The following is a 19,604-nucleotide window of genomic DNA, read 5'->3' as shown; positions in this document are numbered from 1 at the left end:
CAAAGGACACTGAGATGGAACGGGCTTGGGCAAGGCTGAGGATCACATCCTCTATAGCAGCCTGCTCTCATGTTTGCCTTCCCAGCGTCCCTCCCACCTTGTGGCACCCATGTTTCCTGTTGCAATCTCATCTTGTCTTCCACAAGTTGTCCTGTGGTCTGGGTGGGGGTCTGGTGGTGGGCACAAAAAAGCAAGCCTGGCCAGTGACAGGATCCCATCGTCTTGGCACAGTGATTGATTCAACAATGGGCAGATAGCCACCTTTTTCTTTTTAACTGAGGTGAAAATTACTTAACTTCAAATTAACCATTTTAAAGGAAATGATTCAGTGGCATTTAGTGCATTCACAATGTTGTGGAACTACCACCTCTTTCTCGTTTCAAAATACCATTACTTCTCCCAAAGGAGATCCCATATCCATGAAGCACTCACTCCCCATTCCCCTCTCCCCATGCCCCTGGGAACCACCAATCTATGTTCTGTCTCTATGGATTTGCCTATTCTGCATATTTCATGGAAATGGAATCACACGATATGCGACCTTGTGTCTGGCTTCTTTTCTTAAGCATAATGTTTTCAAGGTTCATCCGCATTGTGGCATGTATCATTACGTCATTTCTTTTCATGGCTGAATAATATTCCACTGTATGGACATACCATATTTTGTCTATTCATGAGCTGATGGACATTCGGATTATTTCCATATTTTAGCTTTTGTGAATAGTGCTGCCACGGATATGAGTATATAAGTATTTGTTTAAGTCCTGTTTTTAATTCTTCTGGGTATATATCTAGGAGTGGAATTGCTGGATCATATGGTAATTTTATGTTTAATTTTTGAGGAACCACCAAATTGTTTTCCACAGGGGCTGGAACAAGGGTTTCACCAGCAATGAACAAGGGTTGCAAGCACCTGCTTACCATTATGTGAAAATAGCTTGCCTGAGCATGAAGCCAATGCAGAGGCAAGCCCCAGAAGTGAAGAGAGAAATTTCCTATGACATTTTTTTGAGCAGTTGGATCTAGTCATACTTTAAGCTAATTCCACCATTTGATTTTTCAGTTGTGCAAAGCTATGCTTTTCTTTTTTCTATCATAAGTGGGCTTGAATCTGTTTTTTGTTGCTTGCAAATGAAAAGACCCTCAGTGATATATGCTCTAAGCGTCATATTCAGTGCTGTGGTCTCTGCCCACCTTGTGCATGCTACGGTCAAAATCATCCTCCTCTCCTCCAGACGAGAACCTTCTGGCTCGGGGCACTGTCAAAAGACAGATAAGATCAGCTCCAGCATGTGCATCCCACTCAGCCTGGCTTAAGGCATTTTTTTTTTTTTTTAAAGAAAAGCCACTTTTCTTTCTTTTTAATCTTATTTTTCAATGGAAACAGTCTTGTTTAAGCTAAGCCTCACATCAGCTGAAAGTGGTCTCTGCTGCCTTTGTGGTCTCTGAACACTCCTCTCCCGTGGGGACAGATCACTGCCCACTTGGTTATAGTTGTATTTGTGTCTTACCTTCTTTTCTGATGAAGACTTATTTGAGAGTAGCGAATGAGTCATCCTTTTATAAAATTTTTAAGTTTTTGAGACAGGGGCTCACTCTGTCACCCATGCTAGAGTGCAGTGGTGAGATCACGGCTTGTTGCAGCCTCAAGCCCCCAGGCTCAAGGGATCCTCCTGCCTCAGGCTTGCATGTAGCTGGGATTACAGGCATACACTATCATGCCCAGAGAATTTTTAAATTTTTTTTTGTAGACAAGAAGTGCTATGTTGTCCAGGCTGGTCTCAATTTCCTGGGCTCAAGTGATCTTCCCAACTTGGCCTCCCAAAGTGCTGGGATTACGGGTGTGAGCCACTGTGCCCAGCCCCAAAGAGTCATCTCTGAGCTTTTATGAAGCTTTGCTCAGAATGGACATTGAATTAATAAAGACATTGAATCAGAGTGGATCTTGATGAAAAATTTCCCCCCATACTTGAGAGGAACAGCTTGGGTTGTATGATTGGGTGAGGTGGTATCTGAGGACCACTGAGACCCCTTACCAGGAGGCTTCCACCTCCCCACATCCTCTCTTTCTCCATCCTCCCAACCATTTTTTACCCTACAGCCAAAGTGGTCTCTCAAAAGCACAAATGTGATCATGCCACTACTTTCAATGTGATCATGCCACTCACTGTTTAGGATAACAACCAAAATCCTTACCTCAACCCTCAAAACCCTGGGGGACCTCCTCCCTCACCTCTACTGCTTCTCTTCCTCTCTGAGTTCAAGGTTAAGTGGACAGCCTTTTCTTTCCTCCACTGGAATCCTCTCTCACATCCTGGGTCTTTGCAGAAGTATTTCTACACTCTCTGCCGTGTTACATCCTTGCCACCCTCCTGATGGCAGCTAAGTGGATGCATTGAGAAACTTTTGTCATCTTCAGGCTGGACAGCAGGCCCCTGCCATCAGCTCTCCTACCTTCTGCGCATCACCTCCCTCTCATGGCTGGGGCCTGTGTCTTCTCCACAAGGGCAGGGACCTGGTCTGTTTTGCTCCCCAGTGTATTGCTAGGGTCCATGGCCAGTGTTTAGTACATATTTGTTGAATGAATAAACACCCTTAGTTATAAACCCTCTAAGCACTCTTATTCAGAATGATTGTATAAAGGAGTGGGCAACTGTTCTGAACACCTGTGTCCTTGGCACAGGTGTTAGGGCCCTGGCCCCAGGCTCCTATGGGGGTACTACCTTTGGGGGACCCATGGTAGGTCCAGTACTCAGACTCCGAAGCATAGTAGGGGTCTGGCGAGTAGATGGGACTGTACTTGGAGGTCTGGCTGATGTCTTCACTTGTTTTGCTCTTGGTTGCTGTAGACAAATCACCTGCAGAGGACCCAAGGAGAGCACTTCAGGAAGGCAGAGTGACCGGGATGGGACTGTGTACCCTTTTCCTATCTTTACCAGGCTCCAGCCCAGGGGAGTGAGGCCACTTCAAGATCAGGGCTCTCTGTTAGAACTGGGCCATGGAGCATTGGAGCTGGAAAAGCACTGGGGCCAAACTCTCATTTTGCATTTAGTAATTGGAGCACCAGAGAGGGCAAGGGGCTTGCTTAAGACCACATAGCATGTGAGCACAAGAACTGGACCAGACCCCAGCCCAGGGCTCTTTCCAGCACATTCCATGGATTCCCAGGTCTGTTCCAGAATGACCTCTAAGGGTGTGGCTCCTCAAATAAGACTGGACAGGTCGCAGGTGAGCCCCAGCCCTTTAGAAGCCTTCCTAGCCCTTTAGAAGCCTTCCTTGTTATAAATTTGAACTCCATCATTCCTCACAACCTGAGATGCCACATTCTGCTCAGGGACTACATAGCCTGAAGGAAGGAGTGCTAGACAGGGAGTCAGCAAAGCTGGGTTCTGGTCCCAGCTCTGCCACTTTACTCAGCTGTAACACTGGGCAGGTCCTACCATCTCTGCCTTAGTATCCTCATCTGTAAGTGTCAGAATTCGTCTGCTGCCTCAGGTGCCATCCAGCTTCCAGCTTCCACCTGAAGTAAGCCCAGGACAGGGGTGACCAAAAAGACCCACTGCAGTCACAACTACTTACAGAGCAGTGACTTCTCGTGGCCCAAACGTGGGTGACAGGCTGGTAGAGCAGAGAGAGGGGCTGGGGAAGTGTGTGTGGCTGCATGACCATTTCTCATGGTCAGCTACAGGAAGCTTTAGGGACAAGCTCTGTGCTCTGTGGAGCTAGAGTGGCAGAGGTGGTGGATCAGTTTCAGCCAGCCCCGGGCTATGCAGCCCCCACAACAGCACTTGCTTCCAAAGCTTTCAAATTCTTCTTTGACTTGGGTCCTGGGCAGCCCCTCCTGGCTGATTGCATTTAGCTTTTTCCTCTGCCCTCTTTTCCAAGCAACCCACCTCCACCCCAGACTCCTCTTGAGTCTGCTTTAGTGCCACCCCTCAGGGCCCACCTGGAAAATCCCACGAAGTCCTGAGAAGCTTGTGACCTGGGGGCCTTTTCTAGGTATAAAGCCAAACTACCTTTGTCATGTTGGTGTCTTTCTATGAGTACTCAGGGGACATGGCATGTCCTTCACAGGCTGGTATAGATGTGCACATGCTCACAGACTCACCTTGGACCCCCCTGCTCAGCCCCCTCTGGAACCAAGGATGTCTGTCTAAACTGTAGAATCTTAGGCACCCAGAGCCGCTGTTTAAACTCGTACTGTCCCCTCCACCAGCTAATCAGTTCAGAACCTGGTGCAGGACTGCTTCACTCATCTCCAAGCTCCACCGATTCTGGGCCTCCTTTTGTTATCCAGCTAGACCCTTAAGCAAGTGTGGGTGCACAGGGTGGCAGCTGCTCCTCTGCAGCTTCAATGGAAGGGATGTGCTCATTCAATCGCGGCTTAGTAAGTACTTTTTGCAAAAATGAACAGGTGGTGTCAGTGATGAATGACTTGGTGGTTCTCATACTAAGTGCAGGTAGGAATCATGGACAAAGCCAGTTATAGTGCAGATTCTTAGTTCACGCTCTCAATATTTATAATTAAGGGAGTCTGTGGCAAGGAAGGGGCCAGGGAATCTGCCTTTTAAATGTCTCTCAGGTGCAGATGGTCCATAGATCATTCTTTAAGAAACACTAAATCAATGAATGAATGAAAGAAGGAAGTCACCCTCTGCAACCTTACTCATCTACATCTCCTCTGCAAGTCTCCATCCACTCTCAGGAGACTGTGACTGAGAACAACTTACAGCAGGGGTTCCCGAGTTGGGCTGAGTATCAGAATCACTTGGAGAAACCGTGACACATACAAAATTCGAATTCAGTAAGCCTGGGGTGGGGCCCAGGAATCTGTATGCATCCTCTGTTATTCTAATGAACACTTCAAGTACTAATGCCTTGGAGTGTGACTCTCCCAGGGGTATGTGCATTTTTCAAAGGTTTTTACCAATTATGGAACTTAGGATGCCAGACAGCAGGTAAGGGGGAGATTGCAAAGGTGGTGGGAAAGAACTGAGGGGACATGAGGACTTTGTTCTTTTGAAATGACACCAAACTCCGCCCTAATGACACCCTGGGTGATGGGGCAGTCAACAAGAAGGACCAAGATGCAGCCTTGTGTTTTGTGGCTCCTGGTGGCCTGTGCAGGGCCATCTGCATAGATGGCCTCTCCTTGTTAACCTCCCCCATCTCCTTGTGTGGCCAAGCCCTATCTGCCTCTGACCATACCATGCCGTTTGTAGATCGGGGGTTTCCGGTAGATGTTACTGTCTCCAGCTGCCCGACAGACCAGGAAGGGACAGTGGGGAGGGGAGAGAGAGAGAGAGACAGGAGAAAAGGGAGAAAAGGAGATAGTACTTGGTCAGTTGATCTCAGAAGAGAGAGATGGGCAACAACTTTTTCCAAGGGGCCACCATCTTTTTCCCCTGGTGACTTCCTCTTCCAAAGTTGAACTTTCAACCTCGTCCCAACAGGTTCCAAGTAAGGTGTGGGAAGTGGAATGGATGGATCCAAGTGGTGCCGAGGAAGGGACCTGGGGCTTGAAGGGTGAGCATGCAGGCACAGGGGTGTGTGTGCTCAGCAGAGCCCCATGCAGGAAGGTGTCCACTGCCTCCACCAGTGGCCACACCTCATTCCATGTGAAAATTCCCAGGATGCTGCAGCCGAATTTCAGCTTACCTCCCTCCCCCTCCCTCAAAGACAGACAGGATGGGACCCCTCTAGGGCAGCTGAGGAAGGTGTAGATGAAACAGCAGCATGAGCTCTTGAGGGGAACGTGAGTGGGGAGTGAAAAACTGAGCTTGGTGTCAGGAGACTGAGGTTCAGGCCTGGCTCTGCTGTGACTCAGAGGGAGACCTTGTCCAAACTACATCCACTCAGTCATGTAGCCCCTGTCTTCCTCTCAATTCCTGTCATGACCTGCGGTCACATGACATGATAGTGCTCTTCCCTCTGCCTGCGATGTCTTTCCTTGGCTTCTTCATAGGCTGGCTCTTCATCTTTTTTTTTTTTTTTTTTTTTTTTGAGACAGAGTCTCACTTTGTCACCCAGGCTGCAGTGCAGTGGCATGATCTTGGCTCACTGCAACCTCCGCCTCCCAGGTTCAAGTAATTCTCCTGCCTCAGCCTCCTGAGTAGCTGGGATTACAGGTACAAGCCGCCATGCCCAGCTAATTTTTGTATTTTTAGTAGAGACAGCGTTTCACCATGTTGGACAGGTTGGTCTCGAACTCCTGATCTCATGACCCACACGCCTCGGCCTCCCAAAGTGCTGGGATTACAGGCGTGAGCAACCACGCCGGGCCCCTTCTCATCTTTCAGCTTTAATGTTACCTCCTCCAAGAAGCTCTTCCTGACCGCCCCATCTAGCCTGGCCTCTCTCAGCCTCATCATCTCTCAGGATGGCCTGTTTTATTTATGTTTACGGCACCTATGGCTACCTGAAACTATCCTCTACGTATTTGTTTACTCATTTTTATCTCTCTTCCTACATTAGTACGTAAATACCAAATACCATGAAGGCAGGATCTGGGCTGGGTTGAGCACAGTTGCAACCTCTGAGCCCAGAACAGTGCTTAGCTGTACAGAAGGAATAACAGTGGCTTGGGAAGCCAAGTAACTGGCTCACAGTCATGAGCTTATAAGCAGCTGCATCGGATTCCATCCCAGGAGCTTTGAAGCCAAAGTGTGTAGCCTTCACTGCTGTGTGCCCCTGCTGCGCCCCTCATACCCCTCAAGCACTCACGGTATCTCACTCGAGCTCCCTGCCTCTTTTCTTCCCTGGACTGCTTCTTTGAGGTCCTAATGGAGGTTGGTTCTGTCAAGTGGATAATCTGAAGCCCGTGGGTGTGTTGGGGTTGGAGGACAGGGTTGGTGCAGGTGCTTGGTTAGGGAGGTCCCTCAGGAACCAGCTTCTTGGTGCCTGTGTGGCATCGAGGGGGCGACTCAGGCACCTGTGACCCCATGGAGCATGCATCCATCCCAGGAATTCTGGGCTGGCAGTGCCTACCTGGGATGTGAAAGTGCTTGGGAGCCTGGTAAGAGGTTGGAGTGGAGGACCTCACATCTAACTGGCTATGGTATGGAGAGCTCCGGCCACTCTCGGGCCCTGGAGCACGCAGACAGTGGTCGCCAAAGAAAACAGAGGCACAGAGAAAACAGGCATTAACGCGGTGGCAGTTAAGGAAGCGGTGAGGTGATGACAGCAGAGATGGGGGATGGGCTGGGGCGTCTCAGCGTGCTCAGGCTCCGGGGTGGAAGCAGCATGTGCTCTCATGCACCACGTTGGCAGAAACAAGCTTGACTTTGCTTCCTGGCTTGATCCCAAAGTCAGATTTTGTGAGATGTAAAGATCAACTCTACCGGGCTCCAGGAAGGCATCTTAGTTTGAATCTCTTATCTCCCCAACCATCCCCGAACCTCCCCCTTTTGGACGCTCCCTTAATTGCTCCTTTCCTCCATCCAAGTGCTGGCGTCACCCCCAACCTGAGGGTGACTGTGGATGGTCTGACTGGATTGGCTGGGGTGGCCCTCGGGTGAAGGCCAGTTCATAGCCATATTTCTGGTCTCTTGGTTCTGCCCTCCAGATGGGGCAGGCCATGAGGATGGTGGAGTCTTCTTCCACCAGGGCCACAGGGCCACCTGCCAGCCCCCTCTCCTGGAAGTTCACCACCCACCTTCCTGCTGCTTCTCAGTGCCACACACTCCTCCATCCCCCCTGCCATCTCAGGGACTCAGAGAGGCCCAGCTGGTCACCTGGGTGGCCACAGGCCTCCAGAGGGCCACACTGTGATGGAGATCATGGGGGAGCCTTGTGCCCTCTGCAGCAGGGACCCCAAGTGACTGCATTGTCTCCCTGGCTCTTCCTCTCCCTTCAGGTCCTCCCCCTTCCTTACCAGAGCGGTAGTAGTGGTGAGGTGAGCGGGAGAAGGTGGGGGACATGCCCTGCCGGCTGTAGGTGGGGGAGTCTATGTACCCCGGGCTGGAAGCCCGTCTCTGCCGGAGGTCCAGGTTCTCGTAGATGTCCTGGGAGAGGAAATGGGGCTGTGAGCACGGCTGGCTGTTAAGTGGGCCTGTGGCCCGAGCGTCTAGCAGGCAGGTGGGCATGACATGGAATCTGGGATTCTTGGGGTTGAGGTGTGAATACAGAGACCCCCTCCTCCCTGAGTTACACACACAGCCCGAGGAAGATGGCAGAGAATTTCCAGGGCTTTCCCCCATCACTTGCAGGCCCTTGAATGGAATCCATGGGGTCAGTCCCTGGAATCCTGACCAGGGATCCCAGAAGCCTGAGGGAGGCCATCTCTGGGCAGGAAGGGCAGATTTCCATCCTGTATGCCACTACCACTTCCTCCAGGACATGCACTGGAGTCTCTCCAGCACTTCCCTGCTTGCAGGGAATACCTTGGGCAAGGGCTCAGACACCTTCGGGGGGCTGGGGATGGGTGAAGTCCACATAAAGGGGCACAATTATATATCAACTTAATTCTCTATCAGTTGAATTACCTGGGAGTAGGGAGATAATGTTCCCAGCGACTTAGAAGTGAAGAGTTTGAAGGCAGTTGTGGAACGAGCAGAAGGAATGAGAGGAGGACGAGACGAAGGACAGAGCATGGTTAGATGGCTCGGCAGAGAGGGCCTGCAGCAGTTCCTTTGTACCCCTCTCCAGATAACAGCCTCGCTGGGAATTCCAGAGGGTCAGACTACTGACAGGAGGCAGGAAACCTCGAGATTATGCCCGCCTTTTAGGAAGGGAAAAACCAAGGCCCAGAGAGAGAATACGAAGGCTCAGGTCCGCTCAGGGCAGAAGTGGCAGGGACTTGACTTGGACCCAGGCTTCTGTGCTGCATGCTCAGGGCTATTGTCACCACCCTTTCCTGTCTCTCTACTGGTTCATGACCCCTCTACAGTTCATGATGACAATGCCCAGGGCAGGGCACCCAGCAGCCAGCACCCTGGCTAAGCAGGGGCCAGGCTGGGGCCACCAACAAGGGAGTTGAGCTGGTGGCTGGTGCAGCAGCTGGAGATGGGATGTCTCGACTGAAGAGGGCAGCAGTTCCTCAGCTCCAGCAGCTGGAATGCCTGCCCAGCATTTACACAGCATCTTAATTTTCCAAGAAAGACAGAAGTGCAGATTCTTACATGAAATCTCCCAGTGTTTACATGTTGACAACTAGTTTGCATTTTCAAAAGACACTTTGTGAGTGAAACAAAACAAATCTGAGGGCTGGCTGCAACCTGTGGGCCCTGGTTTGCCATCTCTAACTGAAGGACAAGCGGCTTCTACTAAACACTTGATCCTCCTCTCCTGGTGCATTTCAGGGGCCGGAAACCAGAGAATCTCAGCATTGGGCTCTTCAACCAAATGGAACCCAAATCCCTTAGGGAGGAAGGGAACTTGCCTGAGGTTACGAGGCTAGTTATGGTGGAGCTGGCACAAGAACCTGGGTCTCTGACCACCAGGACAGGCTTCTGCTGCCTCAAATTAACTCAAGGGGTCTGGGATAAGGTTAGAAATCTTCTAGGATATAGACTGCCAGGACCTCCAGGGTAATTCTGCCCCCAACCCTGCTGCCATCTCCAGAAAACACTTTCTCTTGTTTAGCAACCATTTAATGATTTCAAAAGCTATCTGTTACTGAGTCTTTATAAAAGCGTCTCTTCCTTTGAAGAGACACTGGGGCTAAAGGCCAGATGGGAAAACCAGAGAACATGTCTGATTAGACATGTTATAATCAGGGATTATAAATCTAAATGGCCACTGAGCCTGGCAGGAGACGAGCGCCTTGGGCTGAGTACATGAAAAATTCCTACAGTATAAGAAATACAACAGCTTGAGTAATAAGTGGTCACAGGCTCTTAGCTTCAATGCTGGGATTAACAGGGAGTGGGGGGACTGGGGAGAATGGAAAGCTCATGTCCTGTCTATAGGGGGTGCTGCTTTCCATCTCCAGATGGTGGAAATGTAGGTTTAAGGTTGTCGGCTCTGACTTTTCAAGAAAAGCCAGAAAGCCAAATGAAATCTCTTCATTTAAAAAACGTTGGCCATAAATCCCAGTGTAGAAGAGTCTGGGAGCCAGCATTGTGGAGGCCAAACTGTCTGTGATGGAGAGGGCTGGGGACCCCAGAGCAATCTCCTTTCCTACAATAGCCCCAGAGAGAAGGGCAAGACGCGATACCTCTCCATAGCCACATCTCTCCAGCATCTCGTCGGACGTGTATCTGGAATGAGGCTCATAGGAAATGAGGTCGGGGCGTTGTACCTCGTAGATAGACTTAACCTTGGGGAGAGCCGCCAGGTCTTTGTAATTAAGGATCTCATTATCCACTTTAGCCTAGGGAAGAGGGAAATGGACAGGAAAGGAATAGAAAGATAAGAGGGAAAAGGGAGTGGAGAGAGGAAACAAAAACAAGATACAGAAGGAACAAACTTCTCCAGTTTCCACCACAAACAGATTAGGATCAAATTGAAGAATAGTAGAATGTTAGAATAAAAGTGGTCTTAGAGGCCATCCATTCCAACAGGGCTAACATTTATTGAGCACATATTGTTTGTCAGCCCTGTGCTTTATAATAATTATATCCTCTAGACGTTGTAATGCCTCTGTGAAGTAAATGTCAATATCATTTCTATTTTCTAGCTGAAGAAATGGAGGCTCAAAAGGTTATACAGTTTGCACCACTAAGCTAATAGATTTGAATTCAGCCTGAACTACACAGCCTGGGTACTGACTGCCTTCCGATCCCACAGAGTGAGGACATCCCAATTCACAGCATCCTTGAAGAAGAAGATGAAGATGGTAAAGACAAAAATAATCATGATAGTAAAACACTAGCTAACATTTGGTGAGTACTTATTATAAGCCAGGCTCTGTACCAAGTCCCTTATATAGATTAACCCAGTTCATCCATACAACTCACAACTCTAGTAGTAGGCACTAACATTATCCTCCTTTTGAATAAGGAACCAGAGGCACAGAAAAATCAATTAACTTGTCCAAGGCTACATAGCTAGTAAGTTGCAAGAGCCCAAGTTTCAACACAGAGAGCTTGCCCTCTTCAGCGGCCTCTCCTGTCTTCTCGGGATGGGGAGTTCACTGTCTTACACTGTCAGAAGGCTGCATTCAGAAAGCTGCTCTTTCCATTGAACTGAAATGAACCTCTACCTTCTGCTTGGCTTTGGCAGAGTTCATCCCTCTAGAGCTGCATGGATTGAAAGAAAGCTTCCCCTTGCATGTGACAGCCCGCATCTCATGGCTCCTGAAGCCATGCCTTTTCCACGGCCATGTCCTCCAGCTTTTCCCTCTGTGACCTGGTGTTCGCTATGATCAACCAGGATCTGTCTTGCAAGGTCCTGAGGTGCTGCAAATTACAATAGAGGCTGCTAGATGGAGAATCCAGAGACTGTATTAGTCTGATAACATTCTCCCAATGCCATAGGAGCCAAGTACAGTCTCAGGGCCAAGACTACTTTATAGGGAGCAGCACTCATAAATACCTATAAGCTGTGCTATTTTGAAAACCTACCAAAGCCCTTCCACTATTGTATCCCTGCCACATCAGCACTGCAATTAGGGCAGGGTTGCTTATTCTCTGTTGCCCCTAGACCCAGTGTCCACCCTTCCTTGCCTGGATCTATGTCCTGAACACTGCCTGGGCTGTATCACAGGCTCTTTTGCTCTCTGACTTTCAGTTGGGTTTAGCCAATGGGATGCACCAGCAGAGACTAGAGGGTGAATGGAGAGAGAGGTTGGCACATTACTTATTCCTCTGGCAACCTTCCTGGCTGGCTGTGGGCTGGGCATGACTCTCTCTGGAGGCTGGGCTTCCCCAGCTCTTGCCAGCTTTGGTAATGCTGTTCCCTTCCCTCGTCTTTTTAGGTCCAGTGTGGTAACAACATTATGTTGCTGTAGTCCCTGGATACCTCACTATCTCCTGTGGGTCCACTTAACCCTGCCCACAACTCTGTCATGAAACCTTCCTCAGTTGAACTCTTTGAGGTAGGCCACCTGATTTCTGCCAGAGCCTGCCTGGTACAGACACTCACATCTGCACCAGTTCTGGGGGTGTGGGGGTAAAAAAAGCCTTTATTAGATGAGAGTCCACTTGCTGAAGTAATTGCTGCCTTTTGTCCTGGCTGCTAGATCTTGACCTTGAGAGCTCTTGGCATCTTCCAAACTCATCTCGACCCATAACTATTCATTTTGGCACTTTACCCCAAACCTCAAAAACACTAAATTTATATTTCTTCCTATAGCCACTTTGTTTACAGGGCTATAAATGAGCCTCAGGTCTGGACACACCAATTGATCAGAGGCATCCTAACGTAATTAGCCAGGAAGGAAGGAAGGAAGGAAGAGAACACATGGGTCAAAGCCAAACCACCTGAAGATGATTCTAGAAGTCAGTGGAGATGGAGTAAAGTTTGAAAGTTTGAAAGAAACTGCTCGTTTCAGATTCACTGATAATTCTATTTGAATCTAAAATCTCAAATGTCTATTAAAACTAAATTAAAATCCATCTTTATGCTTGTTATTGCATCTATCCAAAGCAGATGGATGAATTTTTTTCCAAATTTGAAAGCCATGCTTGGGATGGGCTCACTGAAAACAGGGCTTCTATGACATGTTCAGTCATTCCCAGGAGCAGCTGAGCACGAGGCACCATAAACGGTGAGAGCAGGAGAGGCTGGAAGGGGAGACACATGCCTCTGCTAGGATGTGAGGGACAACTGATCTCAATGTGTAAGCCCCTAGTTGGAAGGCACAAGCGCAGGTGTTCCTAGCTGCCATCATAAATTCCATTCGGTAATGGAGTTGCTCATCACAGGGGCAATTCTGGGAATCTTTCTCCAGGACTCCAAGGTGAACATCATCAGGGCTTAACTTATTTCACAAAGGTTTACAAGGCCCCTCAGTAGCACCGGGAGACCAGCTTGTGATGAACGGTATTACAGTGCAGCAGCTTCCTGAGTGCTCCTACTCTAGTAACTCTCTTCTGGAAACATACTCATATTTGTCAATAACATTCTCACTGTGCATGCCTGAAAACTAAGCCCATTAATCCTGCTGTGGTCTGGCCCCATTCACAGTGCCAGGGAGACTATTACCTTTCTTGCTTTAGAAAGGAATCTTCCGTGAGTACAGCCTGTGATCAAAGCAGCTTGTCTTTTTTGACAGCCACATGGTAGTATTGACCCATATTGAAATTTCAGTCAGTGATAACTCTTAAGCGTTTTTCTTTTTTTCCATTTGACCAGAGAAGAAAGGAAAGGTGCCCATAGTCCCATCAATGGGCATTATCCAGGGATCAAAGAGGAGACTGGATGTGGATTTGAAGTAATGATCTGGCAGTAGTGGACAGGGCCAGGGCTGGCTGGTTTGCTGACTCTATCTAGAGCTTCTTGTCAGGAATGGGTTTCTTGTTACAGACCATTTTCCCCACATTTCTGGTCTTCTTGGCTCCTTTGGCTTGTGGAAGGCTGGAACAGTCCAGAGTCAATCAGATTGAGGTTTTCTGCTCGTTTCAGCTCTCCCTGGCTCTGCATTTCCCACCTCCTTTAGCTTATTTCTGTTTATCCCTCTGCTTTGAGTTTAATGTTTCTTCCTCGGGATGCCTTCTCCCAACTAGTCCTAGATTGTCAGGTCCCTCTGTTTATCTGTAGTATCATCAGAGGACCCTGTGCTTTTCTTTCCTGGAATTTATAACTGTAATTGATGATTCATGGCACTATGTCTTCAATGTCATGAGGACAGGCATCAAGTCTGTGTAGTTCATCACCATTTCCCCAGAGCCGAGCACTGTGCTTAGCAGAGTAAATGCTTGGCACATGTTTGTTGAATGAATGAATGACATATACAAGGGGCCTCTGAGGTCATTGAACTCAACTTCTGTCTCTTCTTCTACATCCCTGGCAAATGATGAGTCTCTCTGTGTTTGAATGCCTGTGGAGATGGGAGCTCAGACACATGGAGGTGGGTCTGCTCCATCCCTGGACTTCCCACATGATTAGAAACCTCTTCCTTATGTTTGCAAATTCTTTACAGCCATGTTTCCACATGTGTATGTGGCTTCCTTCTCCTTTCTGCCTCTTTATCACCCACCACTATCTCCACATCAATATTCCACCTAATACCTATTCAGAATACAACTTTGATCCTCAGTTTTTTCTTGCTCTCAGTTAAGTAGTGGGAAATTAGGCACCTTGCATTGGTTTTAGAACTCAGCAAGGGCTCTTGCTGTCATTGTACTTTCTTTCTTGTGCTCCATGGAACTCTGCATTATCCCTGAAACTCTGGGTTTACTAGACTGTTTGCTTCATGAGGGCAGGATCTATGTCCTCCCTGTACCCCACTGGATCCTCAAGACCTGGTACAGAGCCTAGCACATGAAGAGCATGCATCAAATGTCAGCTGGATGAAAACTTGAGAGCTCCCTTATCCTTAGTGACTCTTTATATACCAGGTCAGGAATAAAGAAGGCCCTTTGGTGGTAGAAAAGTGATACATACGCAGATGACTCGGTTGGGTGACCCAATGCTGGATCCAGGGGGTGAGATGGAGGTTTCAGATGTCCGTCTATGCTGTGAGAGAGATGAAGACAGAAAGGGTGAGAAGCTGCAACCTGAGCTTGGTGGGGAGGGTGAGACAGGGAGTTAAGAATGCAACATTAGCAATACCATTAAAGTACTCTCTGGCTACTTCTGTACTTCCTTTTTATTCTCTGCCTTTCAAGTCAAGGTCTGAGTGTGAATGAGACCTAAAATGCAAGGACTTCAGGCTGTTGGGGGCAGAATATGGATTTATTTTCTACGTATTTGCAGCTAGCAGTCTAAATAGGAAATTACTCATAAAACTTTTCATTTTGAGTTATCCCAGTCAATAATGTATTTCTTTTAAAAAATAAAATTGGTTAGTATTCATTCCTTGGGAGTTTGTTTATTCAAAATGTAAAAGTGGGTTAAATTTCACATAATTGCACAATATGCTGATTCTTCACAGTGTATTAATTGCAAATTGACATCAACTTAAGTGATAAACTTAAAAAAAAACTGTCTCTGAACAATGGCAATGATGGATTAATAGCTTCCTTAGCAGAGCAGCATGATGCCAGTCTTAATGCATAAGAGGGTGCCTGCCTGATGTAAAGGGGTTAGGAATCAAGGACCCACAGGTGAAGTATGTGGTCTTAGGCATCTTGGATTCTTGATCTGTGAAATGAAGAGGCTGAGCTTCAGGATCACTTGATTCTCTCCCAGTTTTCTCATCCTACAATTTAAAGCATTCTAAGTGGGGCTATAAAGTTTCCTAAACTGTGGACTGTGAACTAGCGGTGGTTCTGGGAAGATGAAGGTGGAACATTTGATAATACTGAATCATAGAGTTAGAGAGTAAAATCTAACGTTTCAATCCCCTTGATAGATCAAGGAGGCGGTCTCAGTTTGGTGCTAGTTCTTTTCAACAACTCTCTCAACAATTGCCAATTTCCTATTTTATTTTATTTTTGAGACAGAGTCTCGCTCTGTCGTCCAGGCTGGAGTACAGTGGCACAATTTTGACTCACTGCAACCTCTGCCTCTCATTTTCAAGTGATTCCCCTGCTTCAGCCTCCCGAGTAGCTGGGATTACAGGCACGTGCCACCACACCCAGCTAATTTTTGTATTTTTAGTAGAATTGGGGTTTCGCCATGTTGGCCAGGCTGGTCTCGAACTACTGACCTCAAGTGATTCACCCGCCTTGGCCTCCCAAAGTGTTGGGATTACAGACTTGAGCCACCACTCCCAGCCCAATTTCCCTTTTTAAACAAAGAGAGTGCAGACAACATTGTCTAGCTAGAATTTTAAACGTTTATTCTTAAGAATTATTTCATTATCATTGAATTTATTTTATGATTACCTTCTATTTATAGCAAGTATTACTGGTTTTCACGTGGCAATATAAAGTTTTATTTTAAAATAAGGTTAGTTAATAAAAAGTAGCGACTTGATGTAAAGAAAAAGATTAAGTATATAACGAAACAGGTGGTGCACAGATATGGCAACAGGCATCAGGGTTGTAGAGGATGACTGAAGTTTGGGAAATGCCACCAAAGGGGAGGAAAATGAAGAAAGGGACAAGTAGGTCTTATACCTTAAATGGGAGAGGGTCTTGCAAGAAACAGGGAAAGAAATTCAGGGCTTAAAACATAATTATGCATCAATAAACTGGCTCTTTCAGAAAACTTTCATTAAGTGGATGAGATAGCAAGGAAGACATGTTTAACTAGCTGGTCAGAAATTGTGCACTTGCTTTTCTAGTTGGATAGACTCTAGCAGGTAACACAATAGAGTCCCAAGGGGTCAACTTGATATCCGGGGGCCAGGATGTAAAGGCCCCATTCCCCATCCCCCAACACACACCCCAGGTGTCTCCTCCACATCACCAAAGACCCAGAAGCCAGATCCTTCCTGCAGCCTGGGAGGCTCAATCCCTCTCTGCAGTATCAGGAACCCAGATTCACAAGCCTTCCTGACATTTGTCAGAACACAGTAATTCAGAGGGACACAGGACCTCAGCTGGCCCAGCGCGTACCCGGGGATGTCGGCTGTGCTTTGTTACTGCAGGCACATCATCACCTCTTTAGAACTGGTTTTCTCACAGGCAAGGCAAAGATAGAATTTCTTGCCCATCTGCCTCACAGGGTTAAAGGAGTAAAATCAGACAGTGGCTGTGAAGATGCTTTGTAAACTGTCAATTACTGTGACATTATTAACTATTATTATTAACGAGTGACCTTAGGCTGGGGAAAACCATGGCGAGAGCGTCTCAGCGAGGCCGCCAACTTGGTCAGCAATGGTAGAGTTACAGCCTCACCCCAGAAACACAAAACTCTCATGAATACAGTGCTTTACAGTTTTCAGAGTGCTTTCATATCCGATGTCTTAACCCCCTCAAAAACCCCACGGGGCAGGTGTTACCGTTAGGAAAATCCAAGGACATAGGCACACATTTGGGAGTGTGCACACTAAGGAATGCTGACCCTGTCCCAAAGCACAGCCCCCTTAACCTGTGGCAGAAAGTAGCAAAGCAGGAGTGCTGGTCTGGAATCTACTAGCTTGCTTACCTTTAACTTCTTCTCTGCCCGGGCTGCCTGTTTGCAGATGGGGTGCCAAACCTCGGAACCTAAGGGGTCATGAAAATAACGAAGACTCAGACCTTTCAAACCCTCCAGCACTCTCCCCATGCCCCACCTTGATTTACTCCGTGGTCAGCGTATGTCCCTTACACATCTGCCAGAAGGGCCCCCTTGGCTTTCCCAGCTCCCTCCTGGTACCTCTCAGACCTATGCGACCACTCACATCCTTTTTCTGTGTGTCCAAATCCTACCTGTTCCTCAAGGTCTAGGGCTCACATGACATCCTCTTGCAAACTTTCTTACCTGCCAGTTGGGGGTGACTTCTCTGTCCTCTGTGATCCATAGTTCTTTGTGTCTCTTTCCACACATACAGCCTTAAGGCACAGTAGCTTATGGATTTTTCATTTCCCACTAAATCAAGAGCTTCTTCTGGGCGGGAGCTGAGCTTTATTCATTGCTACATCTCCCACAGTCCCCAGCACGGGACTTTGCTCTTAGAAGAGATCCGTACATGTTTGTGGGGTGAAGAGATGAGTGCATGATTGGCAGTGAGTGACACATAGCAGGTGGTCAGTAAATATTTGTTGAATGAATAAATGACAGTGTGGATAAAAAAGAGTGACAGAGCATGGTGAACTCCAGCTTTCTTTTCTCTTAAAGACTTATGACTGTCTACCAGAGCTATCACATTTAAGGGGGAGGAGGTGTCATGGTGTATATTCCGCTTGAGAGCATTGCCTTGACCTGCTAATTCCTCAGAGACTCCAGACTCTTCAAATTTAGTATACTGCTAACGCCCACATTTTATTGTTGGTGGGGGTCCAGTTGGCCAGCCCCAAACCCAAAAGGCCAATTTGGAAAGGCATGAGCAACAGGTGGCTGCTCACATGTTGAGAAGCAGCCCCAAATATGACACATTCCCCAAAGAAGGGACAGGTGTCCTGGATTAGAAGGAAAAATAGGAACATATTATCCCTCTGGAGCCATTCCCCTTGTAACCAGCCCTAAAAGGAAAGGAGCCAGCAATGGCTGGATTCCTGAGCATCCAGATGGCATTTGTTTGTCTGACTTTGTTTCTAGGATATACTTTATATTATGCTTTGTTGCCTGGAACCCCCAGGACCGGAATACTAGCGAAGGGATGAGATGGTGGTGAAAGGTCAATAATTCGGAGTGAAAAAGAGAAGAGAGGCCTGAAGTGAGGAGGCCTGTGTTTTTTGTCTCTGCTCAGCCCCTAACACATCCTCTCTCTGGGTCCCAGTTTCCTCATCTGAAGAACAGTAAGGTGGGATTTGGATGGCCTTGAAGATTATTTTCATCTCCAAGGTTCTAATTTTACGGGCAGTTTTGTCTTTTGTGGAACAAGAATCTTTGATTTTTGTCTGCCGACATACTTGGGTATTCATAATTATTCAACTGGGTTTAATTCTTTCTAAAGCAAAATGCAATGGTTCTCAGAGCCCAGTAGAGGGACTCTGAGTCTGTGGCTTGATCCAGCAATCACAGGGTGTGTCCACTATCAAGCTGTGTGTTGGGATTCTTACTTTAGGGAGTTATTAGAGAGAGCATTTCCGGTTCCTCTCTGAGTTGCTTCCGAATCTAACAGGAATTGTTTATGACTGTGGCTGTGGCAGGAAACACATGTTACAGGTCACTGTGGGAAATGGATGAGATGGACACAGAGGTCTGAGGAGGTCATGAACTTAAGTTAAAGAGACATAGGAAAGATCAAGAGGGCAGAAGTCCTCATACGGGGAAATAATGTGTCAAGCGAGGGGGTCAGACTAGAGGGTCTCTTTTGCTTTCTAACCCCATAACATTGGCATTTCACTCTAAAATAAAACTGAGCCAAAAATGGCCATTAACTTCAGCACTCTGCATACCGGAAAGCATATTTACATAAGAAACAAGGAGAGGAGGATCAAACAAGAAAAAAAATATAATTAGAAATGAAAAAAATCAGAATTTAGGAGTTGGTAGTATATCTGTAAATAAAAGAGGCTAAAAAAAGTTTGTTGGTAGCTAGCAATAAACTTACATAAAGAATGCAAGAAAAGATGATTTGTTCATGAAGATCCCTGTGAAATAATGGTCTTCTGAGCTCATTCCCTAGGCCAGTAGCTCAACAATGTGACATTAACAGAAGGATAACATCATGGTGAAGAAGATGGTTATTCTCTTCAGTGGACTTTATCCCCAGAGCCAAAAACAGTGCCTGGCCCATGTGTGTTTAACAAAGAAATGCATGTGAATGACTCATTGGACCCTACCTTTGTATTTTTTTTCAAAAAGATACTAGGTATAATGCGCCCATGGGAGGATGGTGACTATCCTAGGAAGGGGACTCAAATGCAATTCTAAGGCTGGGTCTTTACCCTGAAGAAGAGACTTAACAGAATGGTGAAAGCTGATTTTACAGATTTTAATGACTCTCTGTAGGAAGAGGCATTCATTTGTTTTGTAGAACTAGGACTAAGGGCAGAAGGTTCAGGCAAGGAACATTTAACACCTGA

The 19,604-nt window shown here is 47.2% G+C and overlaps 1 protein-coding gene across 4 annotated transcripts in view; it reads right to left on the bottom strand.

Annotated features, from left to right (window-relative positions):
* Window positions 1–19,604, bottom strand: part of ABLIM3 (actin binding LIM protein family member 3) — a 120,180-nt gene that overhangs the window by 12,787 nt on the left and 87,789 nt on the right. Inside the window, exons 9-17 of one of the 4 annotated variants that reach the window (XM_004042789.5) lie at window positions 17,080–17,138; window positions 14,488–14,559; window positions 10,157–10,312; window positions 8,484–8,513; window positions 7,874–8,003; window positions 6,988–7,086; window positions 5,209–5,256; window positions 2,724–2,858; window positions 1,195–1,259 (exon numbers count right to left, since the gene is read on the bottom strand). In XM_004042789.5, coding sequence (XP_004042837.1) covers window positions 1,195–1,259; window positions 2,724–2,858; window positions 5,209–5,256; window positions 6,988–7,086; window positions 7,874–8,003; window positions 8,484–8,513; window positions 10,157–10,312; window positions 14,488–14,559; window positions 17,080–17,138 — 794 coding nt within the window. The remainder of the gene's footprint in view (window positions 1–1,194; window positions 1,260–2,723; window positions 2,859–5,208; window positions 5,257–6,987; window positions 7,087–7,873; window positions 8,004–8,483; window positions 8,514–10,156; window positions 10,313–14,487; window positions 14,560–17,079; window positions 17,139–19,604) is intronic. The other 3 variants (XR_010133964.1, XR_010133966.1, XR_010133965.1) reach the window with 3 other exon arrangements.

This window comes from Gorilla gorilla, chromosome 4 (assembly GCF_029281585.2).
Source record: "Gorilla gorilla gorilla isolate KB3781 chromosome 4, NHGRI_mGorGor1-v2.1_pri, whole genome shotgun sequence".
Taxonomy (NCBI): Eukaryota; Metazoa; Chordata; class Mammalia; order Primates; family Hominidae; genus Gorilla; species Gorilla gorilla.
The sequence above is the reverse complement of the archived record's forward strand: the minus strand, read 5'-3'. Positions and strand labels throughout refer to the sequence as shown.